We start from the raw sequence: 26,128 nt of genomic DNA on the forward strand, positions 1-26,128 counted from the left end.
GAGTTCCTTCTTAGAAAGAAGATGTTCAGGCTTTACCTCCAAACTGAGTGGTAGCTTATACCATTGACTTTTGGGCTTCCTGTGACTTCAGATGCTGGGGTATAAACAATGTTGGTGAAGGCATCTTGTAAACTGACGAGAACCTGTATGATGGAAAGCTGGGACTATGACATTAGAATTATGATTTGAGAACCTGGCATTTGGAGTGCTGGTTCACTAAGTTGTTATTTAGACAAAGCATATTAACTTTTTAACTATAACCTTGATTATTGGTTATTATTAATACTAGTATAAATGATAATTTTGGGGAGTGATTTTAAAATTCTAAATTTCGAGAACCTTAAAAGTAACTGCAAAAAAACAGTTCTACTAATGTGAGGAAAACAGTCCCGAAATTTTGGAAGAAGAAATAGATAACCAAGCATATGAACTTCTCTTGTTGGTATTACTAGATCAGATTTTTAAAGAGATTCTGGTCATTTAATATGAAGTTGAAAAAATATAGATGATAGTCAGTGGAATCTTTTCCTTTTTGTTTGTTGCTTTCTCTGGCCTGGTCCAGTTCATTCCTACACATCAGTGGGGAGGGGTGTGTGAGAGAGAGAGACAGCGACAGACAAATGAGATTGATTTTACATTTTTCATCGGATTTGCTTTTTTTACAAAGTACAGTTGGAAGTTAATACTTTGATCTCCAGGTTGGAATTTTGGAGATGAGTTTTTGTTTTTTTTTTTTTAATATAACGGAAATCTGTAACAAGTGAGCTCTTCTGTCCATGATCATTCTTTTTTCACTTATTGCTCTATCTGTTGAATAGGAGCTGAAAGGCCCAATTTTGAATAGCACATGACAGTTCTCCTCTTAGAGCCGGCCGGCTGGCTGTGTCACGGCTCTCCCACCTCAGCATGGCTTTATCATGGACAGGGCAGTATACTGGCGTGCTCGTTCCCAAACTTTGCTTGAATCATCTGGGGATCTTTAAAAATGCTGTTTTCTAACTCCTGTCTCCAGATAATTCTGATTTAATGGCTATAGGATGATACCTGGGCATTGGGATTTTAAAACTCTCCGGTGAGGCTGATGTGCAGCAAAGTTTGTGAACAGCTGTGCTAGGGGTTGAGGACCTGCAGCAATTAGTGTTGGGAAAGGTAGGATAAGAGATTTTTGGAAGTGAGGTTTATAGCACTTGGGATCCTGCATTTGATGATGCAGTTTTGCAAAGTTTGGATCGTATATTTGGAAATGAAACAGGTCTGCAGTATTAGTTTCTTTAGTAAATGGACATTTGGGTTTATGAATCCCATTAAAGCTATGTTTATTGACTACCTAAATTTAGGCCTTTCTCAATTAACTCAGTGTGTAAAAAACCAAGATGACACAAACAGAAAAATCCTCCAGGAGCCTGGAGCTCAGACTATTTTGGTAACTGATGAGAAAACAAATTTTCCCACGCATTAATCAGTGCTAGCTGAAAGAAAAAAGTCAAAACCTATTTAAAATGTGGAAAAATTGCTTCCCAATATTTTAACAGAGAGAGACTGAGAACACACAGCATTGAATCGTCAGGAAAACTGAAGATCTCCCCTGAGCAACACTGGGATTTCACTGCAGAGGACTTGAAAGACCTCGGAGAAATTGGACGAGGAGCTTATGGTTCTGTCAACAAAATGGTCCACAAACCAAGTGGGCAAATAATGGCAGTTAAAGTAGGTGATGCCCATAATTATTTTTGGTGCTTTAACCCATCAGGTGCATTTCTTGGTGCAGTAATACCACTCGTGTTCTCTTCTTCCCTGTGTGCAAATACGGGTATTTATACAACTGTCTCTCCAGGGTCTCTGAGGGTGTCTTGTGCAGGGGCTGTCTTACTGGCGGCATGTCTTCCCCCTCTCTGGGAACATGAGTTGTGGAGTGTGCATGTTCGCTGCACTTTCGGCATGATGCATTAACGTGTTTTAAACTTCAGGCGCTTCCACTGCCAAGGTGAGTTCAGGTCGGGCGGCTGCACCCCTGGGAGCAGGGCAGTGCTGCGCTGAGCCAGGCGGGGAGCTGGAAGAAGACGCAGCGCACTGGGCTGGGCAAGGTGCGGGGCTAGGGCTAACAGCAGTCTCACTGAAGGTTTCCTGGAAACCACGCACATGCTGTTGCCACTAACCTCAACCTTACTCGGTCCTGACCGGCTCGGCTTCTGTTGTTTATTTCATCTCCACTCAGTACTGCCCTGTTCCCTGGTTTGGAAGTTGTACTGAAATGCATACTTTGTGAGACTGCTGTCACATTCTGTCCTTATTATTGTGAGTGTCATGCCACTGAATATGTTCATTTAAAAAAAAAAATCAAAAATGGCCAGAAATGGAGATTGGCCCATAGACTGTACCTGGCAGGCTTGTGTTGATGCTCATGATGGTTTCCATCTGACTCTGAGTAGGCCCATGTCATTGTAATTTGTTCCTGTGTTGTTCAGATGTTTAATGAATATTTGCTCTGTGTAAGATACCACAGGAAAATTGACAAGGGCAGGGGAGTGGGTGGGCAATATAAGAACAAGAAAAAGAGAAAAACAAGATACGGCCACACTCTCATCAAACTTAAAATTCTTACGGGACTAAATAATTTTCCAGTTTGCAAGAACTGAGAGTGGGTTTGCAGACAGTCTGAGCTAATCATCTTCCTATCAATCCCTTGTTTTATCAAAAATGAGAGAGAATTTATCGAAATGGCTTGATGAGAGGAGTAGCCTGTTTCTCACTTGCCTTAGGAGTGGATTGGTGTCGTCTTAATGTAAAATGCTACCTGTGATGAAGTTTACTGTGAGCAAAACGGTACTCTGACTCTTCCAGCCTCCTTCACCACTGAGCATTTCTCTTTGCTGGATTATATAAAACTAATGAAACATTAATGGTGCGAGGGGTTTTAGGATTCTCTCTATGGCTTCTTAACCTGTTTTTGGTCATGTTTCTTTTACAATGTGGTGAGAACTATAGACTTTTTTTCTTGGGAAGATGCATACATATCCAAAATTTTGCATAAAACCACAGACCCCTAAAGGTGCACAGGCTAAGACCTCTGCTTTGGATTATCTGTTGAAACAAACTGCTGTTTTTCTTGGAATGTGAAATGATTCCTCTGTTGTTACGCTGTGCTGCTGTAGTGTAAGTGGAAAGGCCGTTTTCCTTTGACTTCTCCGCATGAGTGTTGCATCGCCCTTATGTACTGTCTGCATGACGCCCGCTCTGACTTAGCTGGGTCCGAAGGGAAAGCTGTCTTGTTTAACTGAAGTCCTAAACTTTTTTCTCAGATGCTAGGGAAGGTGCTTTTAAATAATCGTGTCCCGCTTTTTTCAGTCTCTGCTATGTGTGCTTTACCAAGTTGATCAGCACCATAATCTGTTTTAGTAATAGTCATGGTTAGTGAATAAAGAAGTTCCTTCATTTTGATGTTAACGTTTTTCTGAATTCGATAGCATCTGGAACTGTATAATGCTTACTCAAGTTCTGAAGGAATTTAAGAGTGAAAATAGGAAATTGTTGTCTGTCACTTTTGATTGGACCTTATTTTGAGATCCCCTGTTGGAATGCTATTAAAAATCTCAGCTTTTAAGAAAAACTTCCAGGGTGGTCATGGAACCTACAGACTGGTGACTTGTCACGTCTGTACCCACCAGGTGATACTGTCTACCTTTGTTTATCACCTTGAATCCTTGAGCAAGCATGATAGTTTAGCATGGGGAGGGATGGGGGGCAATTTAAAAAGAAAAGGGAAAAGATGAGATATGACCACACTCTCGCTAAACTTTGTAGTATGACACACCAATCAATGTATTGATTGGTGTAACCAATGGGTGTAACCGTTGGATTCCATGAGTTCATACAGTACTGGAAGAGTAAGTGTTTTTGCATTCATGTACATTAAAATTTGATACCAATTTAAGGACTGATATATGCCATCTACTACAAATTTTAACACGTGTTATTGTTGGTCTCTTTGAAAAACCTTAGCCTTTCACATCTGAAAGAGTGTGTTTCTCCTTCACTTAGGCACACAGACCAGCTTGACAAGTACAGATACACAGGGGTGTGTGTGGTGAAGGCTGCAGAGCTGACCTTTCACATGCAGACAGCTCTGTTAGTGAGCCCCGCCCTGTTTGGCTCTGAGATAAGGACTGTGGAGGTTTACAGGAACAGTGAGATGGTGGTCACACTCCTGTAAGTTTTCCTTGGTGTTGGTGAAATGAGAAACCTACGTGAGGTGGCTCTAGACTAAGTGTTTGAATATGCACTTTGGGAATATAGACAGAGTCCTTGTTTAGATATTAAGCTTATCCTGAAAATTTTCCTAAGATTTACTTGCAGTATCTGTACCAAAATGAATGGCAGTATTCGCCTGATTTTTAAAAATTATTATTTATTCCTCCTATTTGGCTTTGAGAGAGCCTTTCCCCAAGTTTATTCTGCCGCATAGAAATGTTGAAAAGATAACTTCTTAGGTACTGGAAAAAGTTACCTCCAAGACTTAATCTGAAAAGCAGCTGAGACAAAATAAATCAGATTCAGCAAGATAACACACAGTGTGTGCAAGAGTTATACTGACAACGGTTTCTTGACCTGTGGCCTGAGGACAGTTCCCCAAGCTGCAGTGAGGTTCTGTGTTAGCCCTTAGCTGGGCAGTTTTACTCTCTCGTTTTTAACTCCACGTGCTTGGGGAAGCAGGTCTTCCTCTCCTGTGGGTGGGAGTAATACTACGGAGCCACAGGGCCGCCGAGGGCAAAGCATTGCTGCCACAGGGTCCTTTAAAGCTCCGGAAGGATGTCCTTTGACGCTGGCTGGTACTTCAGGCTGGGCCTGCATCCTCTGCAAATAACATGTATTTCATGCCCCATTTTGCATGACAGTGAAATAACCACTGAATGAAAAGATCAGATGCGCGTGGTCACCGCCCTCTAAGACTGAAGTTGCGTCTGCTTCGCTCTCTAGCAGGGCTGGCAGTAATGGGGAAAAGCCCAGGATTCAGACCAAATGAAGAAGCAATCAGGATTAGGTTTCTGAGCAAGACTTAGAGAAATTCAGACCTGGAGAAGCACCAGCAGAGTTAGTCTGCAGATGATCAGAGTCAGGGCAAAGCTAATCCAGGGAGCCGGGAGTGGAGAGTCAGGAGGAGCTGCTGAAGCTGCGGGCTGTGTGGCTGGGCCACGCAGAGGCTAAGGGGAGGGGTGGCCCAGCCTCGGGACCGACCTCCTGCAGGCCTCCACCGCCCCTTCCCCGCTGTCCTCTGACAGAGTCGTGTCCACCGTGACCCCTTGAGGGTACCTGCCCTGTTCCTGTCGGTAGGCTGTGAGAGAAAAGCAGGGGAGAGTAGGCAAGAATGAAAACAAGAGGGAATAAAAGGAAGTGCAGTTGCTGTCCCTGAAGGGAGATGCGGGGACCCTGTCATTGGGAGGGCTGAGGCTGGAGTTCACTGGAGAGTGGAACTCGCCTCCGGCCCCCGGGGGCGGGGAGGAAGGTTGTCACTGTTGATCGCTGTGATGAGCTTTCTGTCTTCTGATTGAGAAGTTATCTGAGTTAATCAGAAAAAGGGATTGGCTGTCTGAGGTGTGGTGCTGAGGCCAGACTGAGTTAGCGACGTGGCCTTGTGGAGGGGTCTCGGTGCCCTCCCTTGCTTGGCGATCTGCCGCTCGCCTTCCTCCCCCACCCTCAGCGTGTTTGCTCTGCACCTCTACCTCTCCTGTTGCATTGATTTCGTTTTCCTGATCCTGGGCTGGTAACCTGATCTCGATTTGTGCATTCTTGCCCCTCTTGGGTATTTGGATCTTGACGTCAGTGTCCTTGAGCTGGAATTGAGACCTGGGTTAACCCTGATGCCTGGTAGGAAGGACCGGTGCCCTCCACCCATCAGCAGCCCGCAGCTCAGCCCTCCCCTGGGCCGTGCGGGGCTTCCGTCTGCTCCCTGGGTCGGCCTCCCGGTGCAGAGGGTGCTGCACGTACAGGAAGGAGGGGGTGAGCCACGCGTGGCCGGGCTTGTTTCCCCGCCACTGCGGGGACCTGACCGTCTCTGTCACAAGTTCCATTACTGAGTAATTATGGTGGGGACTGTGAGCATTATTGGAGGAGGTTCCTTTTAGTCTTAAACATTGGTCTTGCACATTGTTCTGAAAGCACAAGGATGATGTTTGACAGGAGTGGCCTTAAATGTGAATGGCTCCTTTCCAATGGTGTAGAGTGCTTTGTCAGGCAATTTTGTTGTTTCAAGATTCCACGGTGCTGGTGTTTGATTATCCAGATCACTTGTGGGGTACAGAAGTCATGGCTGTCTTGTTTTGAATTGAGACTGGATTCCAGAGTCTCAGACTCTCATTTGATTGGCAGGATCATGTGGCTTATTAAGAAATCCACACTTGATTAACCCATAATATTTTATGCTTTCTAATGTTGCTTAAGGGTCATGGTGGTGCTGCAGATGAAACGTGGAGGTGGAGCACTTCCAGGACTGGGCAGACCCCGAGGATGTGGCAGGGCTGCCCTCCAGTCAGCCCTGGATTTGAACTCGCATCCCTGTGTGTTTGGGGTTGGAACTCCCAGTCCACGTGTGTTTCTTTCGGTGTTATACCTAGTGGTTTGCCGACTGTGGATTCTTTCTGTTAGTAGAATTGTAAGGAGACCCCAGTATGTGAAGTAGACAGCACTGTTCCACCTGATGTGATGGGTGGGAGGTGCCTACCCATATTGGAAGCCCTTGGGACATGAGCTCTGAGCAAGCCTTTGGGGTCCAACTGGGACAGTTGGAAATGGTTGCTCTCGGTCAACCATTATGTGTTCCTGAACATTCTGGATACCTAGTTTCTGAAACCCTCTACTTTCACTTGGTCGACCTGCTGAACTGTGACATAGGACTGTGTCCCACCTTATGGAGTTGTTTGGAGAAAACCCTATCCTGTCACACCTCACTCTAAATGAGGGACATCTGGAACAATATCTGATTTCCCTCCTGCACATTATCTGTCATTCCTTGTTGTCTTATAGCCATGCCTCTGAAACTGGTTACACATCAGATTTCTACTCTTACCTCACTTTATTGTCGTGGGTACCAGAGTAGTGATCTGACATTTATGACCTTTAGGCGCTTCAGTGTTTGAGTGCCAAGGTTAACACTGTGCTTTTTACATGTGGATGATGTGATTAGGGGAAGATGGAGCCACCCTTGTCAAGACACATCAGACTTGTCATAGTAACTTTGTCCTCAGGCAGCTCTTCCCATGACGTAATATCACATATGTGTTTGCAAGTGATCTCTCAAGTTCTGATGGTGCATAGTAGAAGACATAGAAAAGGCGTTAATTGGGCCTCAGTGAGAAGAATGGGAGATACTACTGTTAATATTGGACTAAGATACGATCATTAAGTTGATTCTGAAGACTTGGATGATTTTGCAATTAAGAATTAGTATCCTTTCTTCCTGTCCTAGTAAAAGCACGTGCTTCCATAATTTAAAGCAATTGATTTAACAGATACAATTTGTTACTCTTTGACATGAAAAACAGTTTTGCATCTGTGATCAGCATTCCAAACACTTTGCCTTTTTTTTTTTTTTTTTTTTTTTTTTTTTTTTTTTTTACTGTTTTGGCTCACTGTTGCCATCTGCTTTGACCTTATTAGTGATAATATTGTGAGAGATCATGGACGTTTTTGTATGTGATGTGTTTAGAAGACTCTTTAGCAGCTAAGATCAAGAGTCTTGCTGCATCTGTGGGATATAGAATCTTTGTTTGGAAATTGGGAAGATAAGAATGCCTAAGATTTCCTGCGGCTCAGAGGAGGGTGATGGCACGCTGATGTGCTGCAGTGGTTTCTGGGGTTTTCTGACTTTGTATTAGAACTGAATTCTGGACATGTCTGCTAGGAAAGCAGCATAATTGTTTGTAAGGATTGACTGTTTATGAGAATCCAAGAGGACACTTGGGGATCTGAGTGTGATCATTGCTGTCACTGAGTTAGGTTGATCTAAAATAAACCACTGGCGGGCGTGGACTCCCCTTCACATTTTACTTACAGATGCTGACCTTAGCGGGAGTCCTTAGCAAGGAATGCGTCCTGAGCAAAGTCCCGCATGCGCCATAGCAGCAGTGGTGTTTGTCGATCCTAGAAACTGGGTACTTAAAAATGTCTTTATTACAACTGTATCAATTAAAAAATCCTTGTTCTCTTCATCATTTGATTTTAAATGAAATACTGTTGAACCTTCACTGTATCACTGTTCTCTGCGGAGAGGAGTTCCCGCTGAGATCCCCTGTACTGTGTCTGATTTCTGCTGGGTGATTTATCAGTGTCCACTTGGCACTGAAGGTCGACACAGGGAGCTTGTGATTTCATTCTTGTTCTGTGAGTGGTTCAAGCTTTCATACCATTTTGGCCAGACATTTGGCAGTTACTTGAAGTATAGAATGTAAATTCTCTTGGTAGCCTCAGATGGAAGGTGCTTCTATAGAGGAAGGAGCCACAGTCACTGAGGTGCGAGTGATCCAGATCCCAGGCGGCTCTGCCGAAGGGTAAATACCTTCTGGGGTTCTGATTTTGGCCGGCTATAGAGTGAGCGTAATATTTTGCCTCGCTAACGGCCCGAATACTAATAGCTTGCAGCACTTTATCCCATGTGAAGTTGTTTTAATCAGTGCCTAGAATAATCTTTAAAGTCATGCACTGATTTCTCTATAGTTACTGGATGCATCACCTTGCTGAGTATCATTGTGTCTGTGCTCAAATTTCAGATCCAGGAAACCACCCCTCTTTTACTTCTGAACATCATACCTCACTGCTAACCTACCCTGAGCAGCTGAAGGTGAACGTGAGCCGTAGGGGCTACGAGTCACCTTCCTCACTTTTACCGCCTTGTGACACTGCCCTCTAGACCCTCAGCTGAGCCCTGCAAAGACCTGGCAGAAATTTGTCACGTGAGGGTTTGGAGACCTCCAGACCTGCCAGGACTAGTGGTCATGCCCTTTCACATTACTTTTCCCATTTATTCTGTTCCCCACATCTCTTTCCCCATATATTGTCTCCATTTCAAAACAAAGACACAGAAAGAGTATCAGAACTGATAGGCGCTCTGTAAGTGTTTTTGACTGTGTTGCTATCTTCGAGTCTGTCTGAAGTCACTTCCTGGACTCCTCAAATCTTGATTCCTGACATGTTTGCAGGTGGCTTGTATGTTTTGCCTGGAATGCTCTGATCCTGGAAACCCCTGTCATACACACCGTGGGACTGCTGTGTTCAATCAGGAGCATATATGACTTGTCATCTGTCTTTCTTGACTCCGAGTCTTGAGTATATAATGACCTGTTTTCCTCTTCTCTAAACAGGAATGGGATAACAGGTAACCCACAGACCCTTCTCCACACACACGCCTTTTCCAGAGATAGAGCTTGTCATCTGCCTAACCTTTTCTGCCAGCTTGAGTTGACAGGTGGAACAACCCTGGGTGTCTGGTGAGGGCCAGGAGTTCTCACGTGAGGACGCAGGCAGCCACAGACTGCGGTCATTCCAAGGCAGGCCCCAGTGCTTTGCTGTATGTCTGGCCTCTTGAGCAGCTGAACTGTCTCTGAGAACACAGAGGCATAAGGGTTGTCTCTGAGCCAGAGTGGGTGCAGGGACCACTGCCGGAGTCAGCCGGCTGCTCATCCAGTGCCCAGGCAGAACGTTCCTTGGAGACCTGCTTCTGGGGACCCAGCCTGTGGGCCTTTCTTGCTCTTCTCTTTACCACAGTGGCGCCATCCTAGCCTTACTGCATAAGAGCAATTGGTCACTGTCATACTCTTTCCCTTTATCCCTTCTCCATGTCTCTCCTGAACTCTGAAAATAAATTCAGGAAAGGAAGAGAAACCAAAAAATGGCACTAATGCAGCTGTAGTATCTTAGTAAGAAGGAGTGAAGTCAGTTTTCCTGAGAGCGTGCACTGTCTGTTTCCACATCCTCTCGGCTTCTTTCTCTCTGCCCTTTTTGTCCCGGTCCTTCAGTGAATTTAGCTTTAGTAGCTCCCCATCCCTTTCCATCATAACAGTGTGTCTCAGTCAGCTTGAAAGTGCTGCCTTCTTCCAGACGTCCGCTCTGTCCCCCGCCCCTCGTCCTGGCTGAGCGCCAGCAGGTGGTGTGTGGGAGGCCAGGTTGGCAGGGTTCTGGACGAGGCCGGAGAGTCCTGGGCGTGAAGATCCCAGTGTAAAGCTGGGGGACACCTAGAGTGGTGCCACACTCAGGTAGTTGTTCATTTCAGTAAAGGAGCAGTTACACCTTAAATTCAAGTTCTTAAAAATTGAGGCATTCCAAATGAAGCCGAGTAGAAGCAGTCAGCATTTAAATTTACCAGTGGCTTCAAGATGCCGCGTTGTAGAGAAAGAAGGGAGGCTGACTTGCAGCAACTTCTTGGTGTTTCTGTGTGACTGGGACTGTTCTCACAGCGGGCATTGCTGGGTTTTGTGCATGAGGTGGGAGAGGACAGGAGGGCAGTTCCTAACTTAAATTTTTTAGCCTGTGGAACTTGTTAACTTTCTAATCACTGCAGCCTAATCCATACAGAGTTCTAGTAACTGAATTTGTGGCTGCCCTAGCCAGTGGCATGAGTTGGGTTGGCTGATTTAGGAAAGTGAAGCTCTTTGGGATTTTTTTTTAATTGAGCAAGAACCATGTATAACACTAATAGTCATAAAGAAGAAAACTGAGAATTTAATTTATCCTTTTTTCCTTGTGTCTCCAGTAAGTGTCTTAATTGAGTCCATTTGGTGTTGCTGATCTGTGGCTGCATGCTGTTTTTATTGGCATTTACCTGCTTTTAAAGCTTTTTTTCAGAAGTAGAAAACAACCTTGAATACAGATTTGGACAACAATTTAAAAAATTTTTTTTTAGCTTCGAGTGTGTCAGTTTCTTCACTGTGGAAAAATGCTTATATATGTAGGGTAGTAATTCTTGTTTTGATTTTAAGTGGTTTTTTCTACGTTAGGTTCCAAATAAAGTAAAACTTGGAATAATATGAAAATACTTCATTACTAGGGAAATGATGTGGATTGATTTTTAAAAAGTACAGTTTAATTTGTCCTGAGAGCATGCACTAACTTAAGCTGGGTCAATAAAACAGTGACAAGTAAAAGAGCCCCGTGGCTCCATAATGAAGAAACAAGAATGATTTTAATGACACTTGGGTGAAAGTAAAACTTTTTTTAAAACTTAAGGTCCTTGAGATGATTTTCTTAAATATTTGTGGTCTTGTGTGGGCTTTTCATCCTCACTCTTAATGAGAGAAAAAAGAGTTTGCTGAGCCCAAATAAACATTAGCCTTATCTAACTTTTAAATTCATGATATCAGTAAATGAAAATTTCTTGTAATTCAAGGCATTCATCAACACACTGATTTCTGAACATTTAAATTACAAAAGAATTTCAAATGGTATGATTGGCTTCGCCTTGGTGCTTCTGTTTTCCAGGGCCCTCGAGTAAGGACAGTTTACAAGGGGAGGGGGAGTCTTCTCAGTGATGTGTTCTGTTCTGGGAGGTTGCGTTCCCTTTGTTAGAGAGTCTGAGCTTTACTTATTCCAAATGGAGGAAATCTTTTCTGTACACATTGTTTTGATGTCTAATTAGAGCAATTTTCTTGGTAGTGACTTTGATTCAATTGAGAAAATACTTAGTAATCATTGATTATTTAAGTATCTCTAACGTGAATAATTTATGGAACTATTCAGTTAAAATCATTAATTTGAAGCTACAGCTATTGCAGGAGATGTGTGCTTATAAGTCAGTCCCCTCTTTGAGCCCTTTAGGTCTTTTGAGTTAATTTTTTATTAATTGCTCTCGTGTAACGTCTGTTGCAGTACGACCCTAAAACTTCAGAATGGTTGAGGGCTGGCTGCACTTGCTCAGTCTCAGACAGTGAGATGCAGGACCAGCAGCTCCTCCTCCCCGCCCGGCACTTGGACGAGGTGTTCGGAAAGCCTGAGGAGGTGTCGACAAGCGTCCAGGACCAGAATCTATTTCATGTCAGACCAGCAGGCCCTCCAGTGGCCCTGTGTTCAGTTTTGTGCTAGGAGTGACATTAAAGAATACTTTACTGGAGGATAGATTTGCTGATCATCTCAACGATTACAGCTGTGCCAGGAACTCTCTGTCCAGTCTGGTCGATAATCACCCTATCAGGGACTGAGGTATCAGTCTAGGCCAGGACTTCAGTCACGCCTCTAGTTCAGGTAGTAGCATGCATCCTCTCTGTAGCAACAGCAGTGTTTTTAAAAATTGGTCCCCAAGAGTCATTTTTTGATGATAACCATTGAGGTTTATTGTAAATTTAGAAAACCATGTGACCAGTTTAGGGAAACAAAAAATAAACTAGCAAAGGGGGCATCTTTTAAAATAGTGTTTTCTAAGTGTGTGTGTTGGTATATTTACACTTGTAAATATACACAAATAGTAAAAATAGAATAAAAATTTAAAATCTGTTAACAGCCAGTTCTTTAGTAAGTAGAAATCGTCCCCAATCTGAGGGCCATTTGCTTTTTCTTCCTTGTTAGTCTCTAATTACCAGTTCCTTGTCTTTGAAATTTAGATAATAAGATTATTGTCTTATTAAAAATAATTGACTCCCCAAATTAGTGTTTTCACAGCTACACTTTTAAAGTTGTGTTTTTAAAGGAGAAGTTAATGTAATTAAAATGTCTACAAAAATTATCAATGTCATTTTTTGAACAAAAACAAATTACATCTCTGGGCTAATTTGACTTTTTAAATAATATTACTTTTGAGCAAACATTATGCCAATGTTGATTTAAAAGTAAGATCATTAACCTCCAAACTATGAAAATACAGAAATGAGAGAGGGGGGAAACTTTCTTAATTTTGAAAGTACTAGTCTTACTTTGTTTTTGCTTTTCATTCTTATTTTCTTCTCATTTATCTGGGCAGGATATTCAGGGTAAAAGTTTACAATAAATCAGTATATACAAGATAGATGGCAGTTAGTAAATTTTATTTGGTATGAAGTTATAAAGTCTATAGCTAGCAGGCTAAAAATTTTAAGTTGCAAACTTAAAATGTGTTTGGATTTGGAATGTATGGAATTCCTCATTTAGTGTGGAAAAGTGAAATGAGAGAACCTACTTCTGCTTCTTATACAACTGCTTATTGGCATGTCACATGGAACACATCTTTTGTATCTCCTGGTGCCTCTGGCTTCTCTTCTGTAAAATGGGCTCAAGAATTTAATTGACTGCCTTCTACCCTTTCAAGAAAATTGAAGACAGTTAACCTTGAAGTCTTTGGAAGATAAAATGCCACCTTATGTATTTTTTGATACTAACTTGCCTTGTAAGTATGTGCTATGTATTGTGCACAGTGGCATGGTGTGACATTGTGAACTTTTTTTTTTTTTATGAGAACAGGAGTTGTTTGCATGCCTTGACATTAAACTATAACTTCATCGTTAATGTTTTACAGTTTCTGAACTTGATTCTTTCCCCTCTCTCTCTAGTGTCCTGGGAACTGTCCCCCTGAACATCTCCATGTTCTGCACAGTTCCTGGGCGGGCGGCGGGCGGCGGGGGTGCTGGTCTTCTGTGGCAGCCTTGTAGAATTGTGCAGAGAAGTTGTTGTCCAGGTGGGTTAGGGATAGACTCCAGCTCTGCTGTGTACCAAGGAGGACCCCATCGTCCTAGGAGTAGACACAGCCCTCTGTTTCCTCAATTTTAGATTTTCTTCTACATGTTTCTGCCCTGCATTCTGACTCATGGGTTGGAAAGTCATGTAGGACGTTCTATTTTTAACATACAGATGGTGTGGTGACAGGGAGAACGGCAGTACAGGATTTGGGAGACTTGGGTTGTAGCCTGTGTGCTGCTCTGACACCAGTTCTCACGGTCACCTGTTCTGGACTGTCCTCCCTGTAAAGAATGAGGGTGCTGAGGCGCTGGGATGCCAGGGAGTGCAGAGGGCTGGTCTTGCACTGAATGCCCAGATTCCATACAGTTCTGAAGTGGTGGCTGGAAGTATACATGAAACTACTTATAATTATTCAGTGTAAACTGTATAAAGTATATAGCTAATTAGAATTTTCTCTACATGTGCATGTGGGGTGAATTTTCACCATTCAGGAACTTTGTTGCATTACTTCCAACATCACCAGCAAATGCTTGTGGTTAAAAAGCCCTGTGTCCCTGAAAGAGTTTGTATGTGCTATTTTGTTAAGTATTTTTTTTAATTGCTATTTTGTTTTTCTATGATAAGATTGTTCTTGAAGTATAAGGAAGATGATAATTTTTATGTCTGGTTAGTATTTGTGAAGTTTGCTTGGCAATTTTCAGCCTTGTGGTAGTGTTTTTCTTGGGGTTCTAAAGCTGTTTTATGTCTTTATGACATCTTTTGTCATTCTTTTCCAGAGAATTCGGTCAACGGTGGATGAAAAAGAACAAAAACAACTCCTTATGGATTTGGATGTAGTGATGCGGAGTAGTGACTGCCCGTACATTGTTCAGTTTTATGGTGCACTCTTCAGAGAGGTAGGAACAAACCGTTCGGATCTTAGCTGACGAGCCGAGATCTAGCGGGAATAAGTGACGATGGCAGTGCTTGATTCTCATCTTCAGTTACATGCCCTGCGTCAGTGACACGTTAACTCCTCAGTATTTTAGTATATTGCCATGACAATGGGCACATTAATTTCTACCACTCATGTTCCTTTGGTTACGGAGTGAATTTCATACTTTAATTAATTAGTTAGTTAATTAATTATTTCATGGCTGTCATTTGTGAATCCCCTATTTCCTTCTTCACTTATAAATACTTTGTATTTCTTAAGACCCTGACAAATCAGCTGACTTCTAACTGTATGAACGTAGGTTTATTTAGATCTATCTCCTTTGTCCTTCAGCTCCCTTAGCCCTCCCAAACCCCTCCTCTTTTTTTTTTTTTTTTAATTGAGTTATAATCAGTTTACAATGTTGTGTCAATTTCTGGTGTAGAGCACAATTTTTCACTTATACATGAACATACATATATTCATTTTCACATTCTTTTTCACCATGAGCTACCACAAGATCTTGTATATATTTCCCTGTGCTATACAGTATAAACTTGTTTATCTATTCTATATATACCTGTCCGTATCTGCAAATTTCAGACTCCCAGTGTGTCCCTTCCCACTCCCCTCCCCGCTGGCAACTACGAGTTTGTATTCTATGTCTATGAGTCTGTTTCTATTTTATATTTAAGTTCGTTTGTCTTCTTCTTCTTCTTTTTCAGATTGCACATATAAGTGATATCATATGGTATTTTTCTTTCTCATTCTGGCTTCACTTAGAATGACATTCTCCAGGGACATCCATGTTGGTGCAAATGGCATTATGTTGTCTTTTTTATGGCTGAGTAGTATTCCATTGTATAAATATACCACAACTTCTTTATCCAGTCATCTGTTGATGGACATTTAGGCTGTTTCCATGACTTGGCTATTGTAAATAGTGCTGCTATGAACATTGGGGTGCTGGCATCTTTTTGAATTATTCCCTGACCCCTTTTTAAACTTGTGTTCATTGCTGTCATCAAAGGTACCTGCATTTAACTTAAGCATTTGTTCGTGCCCACCCATAATCTTCAGTAAAATCCATCAGATGTGGAAATTAGCAAGTATAGTAGAAATTCTTTTCTCTAATTCTGTTGTCCAGATTTTTGTGTGGGAACTAGAACTCTGATTTCTTGGTCTCAGGACCATGTTTCTCTTTTGGCTTCGGATTATTTTGTGTCCTGATGTAGACTGTCACTTCCGCCTTCAGCTGTCAATCCACTTGCTCATTTCCAGTCATCCCACTGCCTCCAGCAGGGAGGTGGGCCAGGGTCAGGAAGTACCGCTGCAGCTGTAAGTAAATCAAGTACCTTATGGTGTTCTGGACAGTTATTATACACTGGTGATGTTCATTAGGTGAATAGGACTTGAACTGAACTCTGAAGCATTTGAAGTACTCTTAAAAAATACCATTTAAAATACGTAAAAAATACCATTCTCATTTTGAAAGTGTTAGGATGAGCTGATGCTGGTAGGTTTGTTATGCATCCTGCCCTTCTCTTCTTTCTGAGTTTGGATCACAGAGGTTGCAGTCTTTGGGGTTTTTATTATCGTTACCAACTGAATGTTACACCAAATAGAAATAGATGAAATCTTCTAATTGGAGAAGACCTTAGAAGTTAGTCAATTAATTCTCATGTAATCCTGACATTTTTATTGATTTATTTTTCTGTGCTGTTAATAAATGACTCTAGTAATGGGAAGCGTTCTCCTTCATGATGGAGCCCATTTCTTTGTTGAATCACTAACTAATCACTGCTAGTGCTACACTTATGTGTCATCTTTCCACTCCTGTCCTTGTACTTGCTGTGACAAGCATTCATTTTTACGACCTGATGTGATGAATTTGTAACTTCCTTCCCCATTTCACATCAGTACTACTACGCATCAGCACACAGGCGTGTACTCAGACATGTAAGTATTTCCTGGACCTAAGTATTAGATAGTGTTATTCCATTTGTAAGATCATGAATCTGGAACTTTCTTCATGTTGCACAAGAATCTTGCCATCTCCTCCTCCCTTCTTCCCCCAAACCATGAATTTGTTCTTCATAATCAGTAAATCCTCTGGCCACAGTCCTCATCAGATCTTAATGGAGAACAGTACATAATTTGGATCGGACTAGATTTTCCCTCCTGACTAGATTCCGCAGCCAGCCTCTCCAGTGCTGTGTTCGCTGTCTTGTAGACTCTTGCTGGCTCTGTCTTCACCCTCGCTCACCTCCGTAGTGCTCAGATATGCCAGTTCACTTCTTATGTTCATTCATTTGATAATTCATGTAAGCAGCATTTACATATACAGTCTCAGGCTAGACAGACTGATGTCTGATTTTATGAAAAGAAGGCAGAGTAAGTGATATCCATGATTGAAAAGTTACTGAAAACAAAACAAAAAGCTTGGAATAGTATCTGAACAGTATCCTTATGATTTCTTATGAATTGCTGGGTAAAACTCAGTTTTACATCTAGGGAAGGTTGAAGGAATTTAGATTTGCAGCTCTAAGCACTGACATCTATTGAATGCTCTGTAGTTTCCACATTTATTGTTTTCGTAACAGTCTCAGGGGGTCAGGAGGGAGGGGACTGAGATTTGAGTACTAATTTGACAGAAGTCCCACAGCCAGTAAGTGGCAGAGACGGGACTGGGACTTCAGAGACAAAAATCTTACTGTTCTTTCTGCTGGACGACAAGTGGTCCAGGGATGAAGAACTTAAGCTTCAGTTAAGAAATAACCTGCTTTTTAAACATGACAGTTTTTGAGTATGGTAAGATGAAAGCTCTGGGACTGTATGTTGAGTTGTGTGAAGACACAAAATGCCTGATAGACTGAACACGAAGCCACACCCCCAACCCCTGAAATCTGAGACTGAAAGAAGTAAGAGTTGCTTTCTAAATAAACAAATGAAGCTTTAGAAGCAGAAGGCTCACCTTTAAAGAGGGCATATGCATAGTCAGAGTGTGTTTCCTGAAGGTTAAAAATAATAAACATTTAACAAGGGTTTAGAGAAACATTTTTGAGATTGATAACTTAAAAGAAAGGGTTTGTGTGTGTGTGTGTGTGGGTGGGTGTGAGACACGACCTCCGGTTTCAATAATAGACACAGAATTCTGGCTTTATGAAAGGAAAGCCTGGAAGTGAATGCATGCATTCAGGACTTTTCACCTGTCCACTGTTGTGAGAGACAAATGCTTGTGGTTCCTGTCCCTGTGAGAAATGCCTCCAGGGTATTTTATTTCACATAATTTATATGACCACAAGACATCAGCTCTTGGTCTGGTTCCATCAGCCAACAATCAAGCTTTTTCTTCTTGTAGCAACTATGTAGAGATTAATCTTGCCACTGGGTAACATGGAGCCTCTGAAAGTGCCACAGCTGTACGTGGAGCAGGGAATAAGTAACGTTTAACACTGAAGGTGCTAACTTACTTGTTGCCATTGCCTCCAGCCACATATATGCTTCTTTCTAGGATGAGACTCAACTCAAGTAAAAAGTCCAAAGTACAGCTTGTATTTTATTTAGATAATTTGTTAAGACACCTAACTGCACACATTTCTCAATTCATTTCCAGACTTTGCAAGCAGAAAAAAACAGCTTGACGGCACTGAATAATGAACGTGACTTTTAGCCTGTAGCTTACAGAAAGGCCAGACCTACCATTTATCTTATCAGTACTGAAACCTAGAATCACTTTAAAAATGTATTGTAATATATACATTTTCAGAATTTAATAGCAGGAAACCCTTACTTCAAATATCTTTTGAGGTTGAGGAAGTTCTGGTGTAGAATATCCTATTCTGAGCGTTCTGTGATCATAGACGTTCATCAGGTTCTATAAAAGGCAGTGACAGTGGCTGAATTTAGCCCCTCCTCCCTTCTACCCCCACTTCTGCTCATGCTGTCCTGCCCCTTTCTCAACCCCTGCAAGTCTGAAGTATAGCTGGATGGATGAACTGCAAGTATTCGAGTGTACGATTTGTTGTGTTTGAACAAACGTGTACACCTGCGGAGTTATCACCGTCATCAGGAGAATGAACATACCCATCTCTCACAGGTTTCCTTGTGCCCTGTAGGTGACACACACTAGTACACACCCCCCTCTGCCGCCTTCGTCCTCAGGCAATCGCAGATCTGCTTTCTGCCACTACAGATGAATTTGCATTTTCTAGAATTTTACGTAAATGGAATCCTACAGTATGCACCCCCGTTTTGTTGTCTTTTCCTGGGCGTAATTATTTTGCAGTTCACGTTGTGGCGTGTGTCAGCAGTCTGTTCCACTTTGTGGCCCATTGTTAATAGTATTCCACTGTGCGCATACACCGCAGTTAGTTAACTCAGTCACCTGCTGATGGACATTTGTATCCAGTTTTGTCTGTTATAAGTAAAGCTGGGAGGAGCATTTGTGTACAAGTCTTTGAGTGGACATGTGCTTTCATTTTAAACACTTGGGAGTGGATTGGCTGGATCATATGGTAGATATATGTTAATTTTTTTTAAAAAATGGGCAAACTGTTTTCCAAAGTAGTTGTACCATTTTCATCTTCCAGTAGTGTGTGAGAGTTCTGTTTCTTCCACAGCTTTTCTAACACTTGGTATGATCTGTCTTAAATTGTAATTTTTAACCATTCTACTAGATGTATAGTGGAATCTCATTGTGTTGTTTAAATTTGCACTTCTCTGATGACTAATGATGCTGAACAATTTATTATGTTTATTTGCAAACCATATGTATTCTTTGATGAAGTTTCTGTTTAAGTCTTTTGTCTGTTAAAAATTAAAATACATTTTTTTTTCTTACTGAGTTTTGGGAATTTTTTTAGAATGTATTCTGGATGTAGGTTGGTTATCAGATACGTGGTTGCAGGTGTTTGCCGCCCTCCGTCTGTGGCTTTTCTCTTAAACACTTAACAGGGTTTTTTTGAAAGTAAAATTTTTAATGTTGATGTAGGCCAATTTGTCAGTTTTTTCTTCTATGTTAGTGTTGTATCTGAGGAATCTTAACTCAGTCACTTAGATTTTCTCTTATGTTTTCTTTTAGAGTTTTTGGTGTTAGATATCACATTGATATTTATCACTTATTTGGAGCTAGCTTACTATGGTGAGAGGTATGGGTTTGTGCTCACTTTTTTGCATATGGATATCTTCTGCACCTTTGTCACAAATCGGTTGTCCATGTGTGCAAGTCTACTTCTCAACTATCTAGTCTTTTCCGTTGTTCTGTTTTGTGTATATATATGTATTTTCGCCAGTTCCACACTGTCTTGATTACTCTAGCATCACAGAGAGTCTTAAGATCAGGTAGTGCAGCTCTGTTAACTTGTTTTTTAGTTGTTTTGGCTCTTTCAGATCCTTTCCATTTATATATGGGTTTTGGGATCTGTCACTTTGTACAAATAAAATCTCCAGGGCTTATTATTGGGAGTACACTGAACTTACAGGTCAATTGGGGAAGTGTTTTTTTTTAATAATATTAAGTCTAATGACCTATTAACATGGTAGTTCCCTTCATTTATTTACATCTTTAATTTTTCTTAGCAGTGTTTTGTAGTTTTCACTGTACAAATCTTTCACATTTTTTGATAAATTTATTCTTTAAGTATTTAATATTTTGATGCTTTAATAATATTTTATAAGATTTTGTTTCCTCTTGTTTGGTGACTAATGTATAGAAATATAGTTGATTTTTGTTTATCTTGTGTACTGCAACCTTGTTAAACTTGCTTGTGAATTCTGCTGGATTTTTGTAGATTTCATAGATGAGGGGCCCAAGCTTGTACGAGCAGAAAGGGGGGGCTGGAGGGGTAAGTCAGGGCTTCATACTCTTAAGTGATTTTTCCACTTCACTGTATTACTGAAGTGATGCTCCTTCCTTACTGCTTTTCTAAGAAGATGAATTAAATACGCTATCTTTTTCTCTAATAAAAAAATTCTAGTAAATCTACTGAGGTGGTGTCTTTAGATTAAAAGAAATTCAAGCGTGTGTTTTGGGTTAATAGCATTACTCAGTCTTTCGTGAGAGTTACTCTGCAAGAGCACTCGAAAGGAAAAGAGACCTAAAGAAGAAAGATCTGAGTAAGTGTAAGCTCCCCTGTCAGATGTGCTTTACAGGTGAGCACCCTGGGAAGCCCCGTAGCTGCATGAGTGCTGTGAGGCGGGCCTACGGCAAGAGTGCTGTTCCTCCCCCCAGCACTCTGCACAGCACATGCTTTCTCTGCCTGGAAGTTAGGTGTCCTGGCCTTGTAGGTGTTGACAGGAGAGAGTTAAATAAACTGGATTCTGTTCATGGCTCTGTCACTAATGAGCAGCGCTGTTCTGAGCAAGCCAATTTATTTCAGCAGACACTGATCTCTTATACAATCAGTCAGATCAGGAGTAGGGGTAGCAAGTTAGTGGTAGAAAATCTCCAAGGGTACAGCTGGATCTGTGAATTAGTTACCACGTACAAAATTATTTAAAGATAAGTTTTGTCATCATCCTGATAGCTCTTTTCACTGCCATAAGGTCCTTCGTAGTCCTCGTTCATACGTGCACGTAGCTTCACAGCATTGCACGCGTGGAATCTGCTTACTGTCTCTTTCTTCGTGCGTACCTCCTGAACTGTATAAATTTCAAAATAATTTCATTTTAGGTAATCCTTTTAATAATGTACCATTTCTTCTTGTGAGATAGTTCAGTGGTTTCTAGTTTTGTTTTGTTTCTGTCTTTTCTTTTGTAATTTAACTGTCCAAGTTAGATTCCCAGTAATGGGATGGCTCTACCAAAGGGCATAAACTACACGTTTATTTCTCTTGTTTTATTGTGAGAGTGCCTTCAAACTGGTTTAAGACACCCTGTAATGCTGCCAGTAGTTTTTGAGTGATTTGGTTTAGTGACTGCAGCATTCGTTCATGTAGGGACTGTTTATTGAGCCGCTGTCCTGGTGGAGTGTATATTCTGTAGGGAAGATTGGTGAAGAGCATAATAAATAAGTAAATTGTATCTTGTATTAGAAGATGACGTGGGCTACACAGAGTAGAGCAGTAAGGGGATGCTGAGGAGGGGTGGCTTGTGTTTTCAGTCAGGCATTTTAAGTGTTAGCCACTGAGAAGGCGGCATTTGAGCAAGGTCTGTAGGCACTGGGTTTGCTTTACGTATTTTTTTCCTTCCGTTTTTACTAATTTAAGAACTTTATATAGTCTCTCAAGATGAGTGTAATCTATTTCCTTTGTTAGTGAGATTGAACAGTTTCCCACATATTTTCTATTTTTGTATTTAATTATGACAGAGTTTGAAAATTTTACAGAAATCCACAGTTTGGTTTTTTTTATGTAATACTGTACCCGTCCTTACAATTACGAGTGGGGAAAATTGGGAAAATAAGTTTGCATTTAAACATGAGAATATTCAGTCCAGGGCTTTAATAAGGAACAAAAATTACCACTAATTCAAGATTAAAAAAAAAAGATTGCTTCTTCTCTAATTGTGTTTCTATTTTAAGTAAAGGAAAGGTGATGCTTAATATTAAGATATATAAGAATAACAGATATTTGTTATTTTATAGGGTGACTGTTGGATCTGTATGGAACTCATGTCTACCTCGTTTGATAAGTTTTACAAATATGTATATAGTGTATTAGATGATGTTATTCCAGAAGAAATTTTAGGCAAAATCACTTTAGCAGTAAGTACCTGGTTTTCAAATTGTTCATTCTATATATACTTATACAAAGATGCTGTTGGAGTTTTGAATGCACACATCTGAATGCCCTTCACAGAATGTTACAGACCTTCCTGGAAAATCATTTATAACAGGAAAAGAGACAAAATCTCTTCTGTGGGGGTAATTAACACAAGTCATAAGAACAGTTTTCAAAGTACTACATTGATAATTGTCATTATTGAAAAGTACATATTGGAATCATACATTTTGATAATAAATACTACAGTATTTTCATTAAAATCACAGTGACCCGTAATAATTGTGCTATAAATAATGCTAGAAAAAGCAGTTTCCTGTTCCTCTTTCACTTGTTACTTGAACTATTTTAAAATAAGTTATATTATCACAGTTATTCCTAAATTAATCAGAATTACAGCAATCTCTTTGAAGTCCCTTAATTGAAACTCTTAGACAAAGTATGTTCCCTGTGGTTTAAGATTTGGACTATTCTGTTTAAACTACTTAAATTGTTGACCACTAATTTCAGTAACCAGCATTACTAATTTCGTCAAATCACTTTTACCACAGTACCAAAAAGAAAAGAGTTATTGTTTGCTTTTGAGTTTTAAAAGTGAATTCATGATCATTTTTTTCTTGTTCTTTTAGCTAAGAAAGGTCATTTACAATTTTTTCACAAAAAGGAAAAACATTATTTTGATAGAGTAAAATTAATTAGTTTCTTAGAAACCCCTGAGAATCTGAACTGACATGACCTGGGTTAGTGGATATGTAAACTGCATTTATAGGAAGTTGTAAGAGACATATTCCAGTTGCATGTAATTTCCTATCTTCCCTGCCTTCTCCACAACCAATATGGTCTCCCTGTTAGTTGTCAATTTATTGTTTAATCACTAAGGATTAATATTATAACATGTAGACAGTTTCTGAACTGTATTTTAGTTGTAAGCGATGTAAAAAAAATGGAATTTTTAAAGTCAGATTAAACTCTAATCATTATAATCTTAAGATTCATAGGTCTCATGTTACTATTTTAAGTTTAAGCATTAATTCAGCTAAATAATTTAACTGTTTTTATGAGCTAAATGTTAAGATACATACCCTTTTATGTAATTTTATAAAAGGAAACTGTCTATTTTAAACAAGGTTATACTAGAAACGTATTCATTATTCAGACAGGTATATGAAACTTTATGTTGATCAATTTAGTCATCTCTTGCCAGTATGCCAAACCAGATATTATCTTGGAACTTGTTACTATTCATAATAATTATAATGGGACAGTAGTAGAATAATGGTACTGGCTAATGGTGATTGAGCATTTATTTGCTGATTATCAGGCCAGGATATTATGACATTTATGTTCATAGCAACTCTCAATGGTAAATAGTGTAACCCCCTTTTTACAGATGACAAATCTGAAGCATGAAGAGGTTAAGTAATTAATTTGCTTTGAAATACATACATTTGTAAGTGGTAAATAATTGAAGCCCATGCAGCCTGATCCTGGAATCCTGCTGTTAACCACTCCACGACAGGATGGTCACGAAGCTGTAAAACATAAATACAGTTATTTTATCATATACTGCAATATACGTACACTAATAACTCATTTATTATATATTTGCCTTTATTTCTAGACTAGGTGATCATCCTTCACCTTAAGCACAACATTTAAAATTTGTGTTAAATCTCTCCTTGCTCATGAATAACCCGGTGAACACACAGCCCTGGCTGTTGGAAATGCTGCAGGCTTGTGTTCTGCATTGCTGACACCAGCAGCCCGAGGGCAGCGGGACCTGACCTTTCAAACGGTCGGCCTGTGCTTCTCTTCTCTTTTAGTTCGTAGAAATTTTAATTCAGGTCTCTGTTTCCTCCGTCCTGAAGAAATCTTCAATTTTATGATCATGAGCCGTGATCAAGCAGAATGATACATTCTAGTTCAGCCAAAATTATTGCAGGCCTAACACCCAATGAGGGTGAACGATTGTGAGAAACTGCAAATTTGGGAAAACTTATTAAACTAGGGTTGATAATGGGACCAGACTGTTGGACCTTTTCCTACCAAGTATATCTATTCTTGAAAAGTTTGAAGCTATGAGAAAGATTATGAAACTTTTTAATGAGTTATTTTTTAAAATATGAGTTAGGATTTTTTTTTTTTTTTTTTTTTTTTAGCTGTCAGGGAAAGGTGTGTAAAGGCAACTAAGTTTTCAGGTCTAAAATCATCATTCAGAATCTTCAGTTAAGATAAAAAGTGGCCAGGAGGTTGAAATGTCCCGCTTAACAGATGCGGAGAACTGCCTGAGCCATTACCGCACGCGCCGTGCTGCCAATCAGAAGGAAACTGATTGCTTATCCCAGCTCTGCTTTTTATCCACAGACTGTGAAAGCACTAAACCACTTAAAAGAAAACTTGAAAATTATTCACAGAGGTGAGTATGAATTGTTTTTTATAGACTAGAAATTAATATTTTTCCTTAATAAGAAAAATAATTTGAAATTACAGTGCATTGTATAAGTTTTCCTGAAATATTTGTATTTTTAGCAAAACATACTATATGTACCCTTAAACTTTAATTTAGGATTTTTTTCCTTTGGGATTCTATAAATTTCTGTCTAACTTATTAGACTGTTGGCTCTAGAAATTGAAGTAGACCTTGCCTCAAGTTCTTATTACCCATAGTTGAAAAATAATGATTCACTTGCCTGATAGGTAATGGATGTTTCTCTGTCTGTACAAATAAGGCAGGAGGTGGACCATCAGAGAAGAACCTGCAGGATAGTACCCTCGAGCGTTTCCAAGGCACGTTATTGTCCCTGTCAAGTGTTTCTTCTCTACTTTAGAGGATATTTTTGTAAATTGAGAAAGATTCTTGAATTAGTATTATACACTGAAATTCCTCCAAAGCATTTGTATTTGTGAAAACAGTGATCTTGGCCTTTTTAGACACAGGTCCAAATTCAAACATCTGATGTATATCTGCTGGAAGACAGTGGGAATCCTGAGTTTAATTCAGCAAATAGGTTAAGTAGTTGCACTGTTTATTACTCTGACAGACTCAGGGTTGTGAGGTGGTGGCTTTGAAGAGTCCTCAGTAAATTCGTAATGGATGAGCCTCAGACAACACATGACAGTGTGTAGTCCAGCCCGACAATGAATGCGACAGAAAGTAAAAGGCCATGTTCAGAGAAAGGAAAACCTCAAGTCTGAAGGGTAAAGAATTCTAAGATTGTGATTAAAGAAATTAGGGCATTTACTTAAGTAATTTTAATTTGGGGTTGACCCTGGACCACTGTAATCTTGAACATCAGAATACTTCACTGAATTTTTCTTGGCTTAATGTTTGTTAAAAATAATATTGGGTGGCCTTCTTATTTTCTCTTTTGGCCTAAAATCATGTAAGGTTAGGTCCCTAAACAAAATTATTTTGCTCTTCTGTACATATTGTTCTTGTTTTGGATTTTTCTCTCCCTTTTTTGCTGTGTTTTGTAGTTATGAGAGTATTACCTTTAGGACATTTGACAGTCACCGTAGGCATACTCGGCGGTCACAGTGAAGCACTAACACAGTGCCTGAGGTCGAATAAAAGGGAAAGGCTTCAGAAATAACTTTGGTTATTTCTGAAAATAACAGGTTTTCCTATTACTAAGTAAAATGATGAGTTTATAGCAGTCTTTTTTTACCAGTTTGGATCAGTTAGCTTTTTTGCTGCAGTTAGAGTGCTTTTGATTGCAAGTAACAGAAAATCTTGTTAACTGGCTTAAACTTCAAGGAACCCATTACCTGTCATAGTGAGTCTACAGGTGGGGTGGCTCCAAGCACCATGTGATTAGGGCTCACACTCCCTTCTTCTGGCTCTGCCCTCCGTAATATGCCGGCTCCA

General features: G+C 40.3%; 1 protein-coding gene and 1 long non-coding RNA gene across 3 annotated transcripts in view; one reads left to right on the top strand and one right to left on the bottom strand.

Moving 5' to 3' along the window:
* MAP2K4 (mitogen-activated protein kinase kinase 4) overlaps nucleotides 1–26,128 on the top strand; it is a 90,775-nt gene that overhangs the window by 48,053 nt on the left and 16,594 nt on the right. For both annotated transcript variants that reach the window (XM_032498822.1, XM_032498823.1), the window contains exons 3-6: nucleotides 1,533–1,707; nucleotides 14,403–14,522; nucleotides 22,125–22,244; nucleotides 24,625–24,676. In XM_032498822.1, the coding sequence (XP_032354713.1) occupies nucleotides 1,533–1,707; nucleotides 14,403–14,522; nucleotides 22,125–22,244; nucleotides 24,625–24,676 (467 nt within the window). The remainder of the gene's footprint in view (nucleotides 1–1,532; nucleotides 1,708–14,402; nucleotides 14,523–22,124; nucleotides 22,245–24,624; nucleotides 24,677–26,128) is intronic.
* LOC116669326 lies at nucleotides 1,779–26,123 on the bottom strand. The gene is made up of 3 exons (XR_004326692.1): nucleotides 26,047–26,123; nucleotides 6,923–6,928; nucleotides 1,779–1,789 (listed from the first exon to the last, which is right to left on the bottom strand). It is a non-coding gene; the product is annotated as an uncharacterized LOC116669326 (long non-coding RNA).

The sequence above is a fragment of the Camelus ferus genome, chromosome 16 (genome assembly GCF_009834535.1).
Source record: "Camelus ferus isolate YT-003-E chromosome 16, BCGSAC_Cfer_1.0, whole genome shotgun sequence".
NCBI lineage: Eukaryota > Metazoa > Chordata > Mammalia > Artiodactyla > Camelidae > Camelus > Camelus ferus.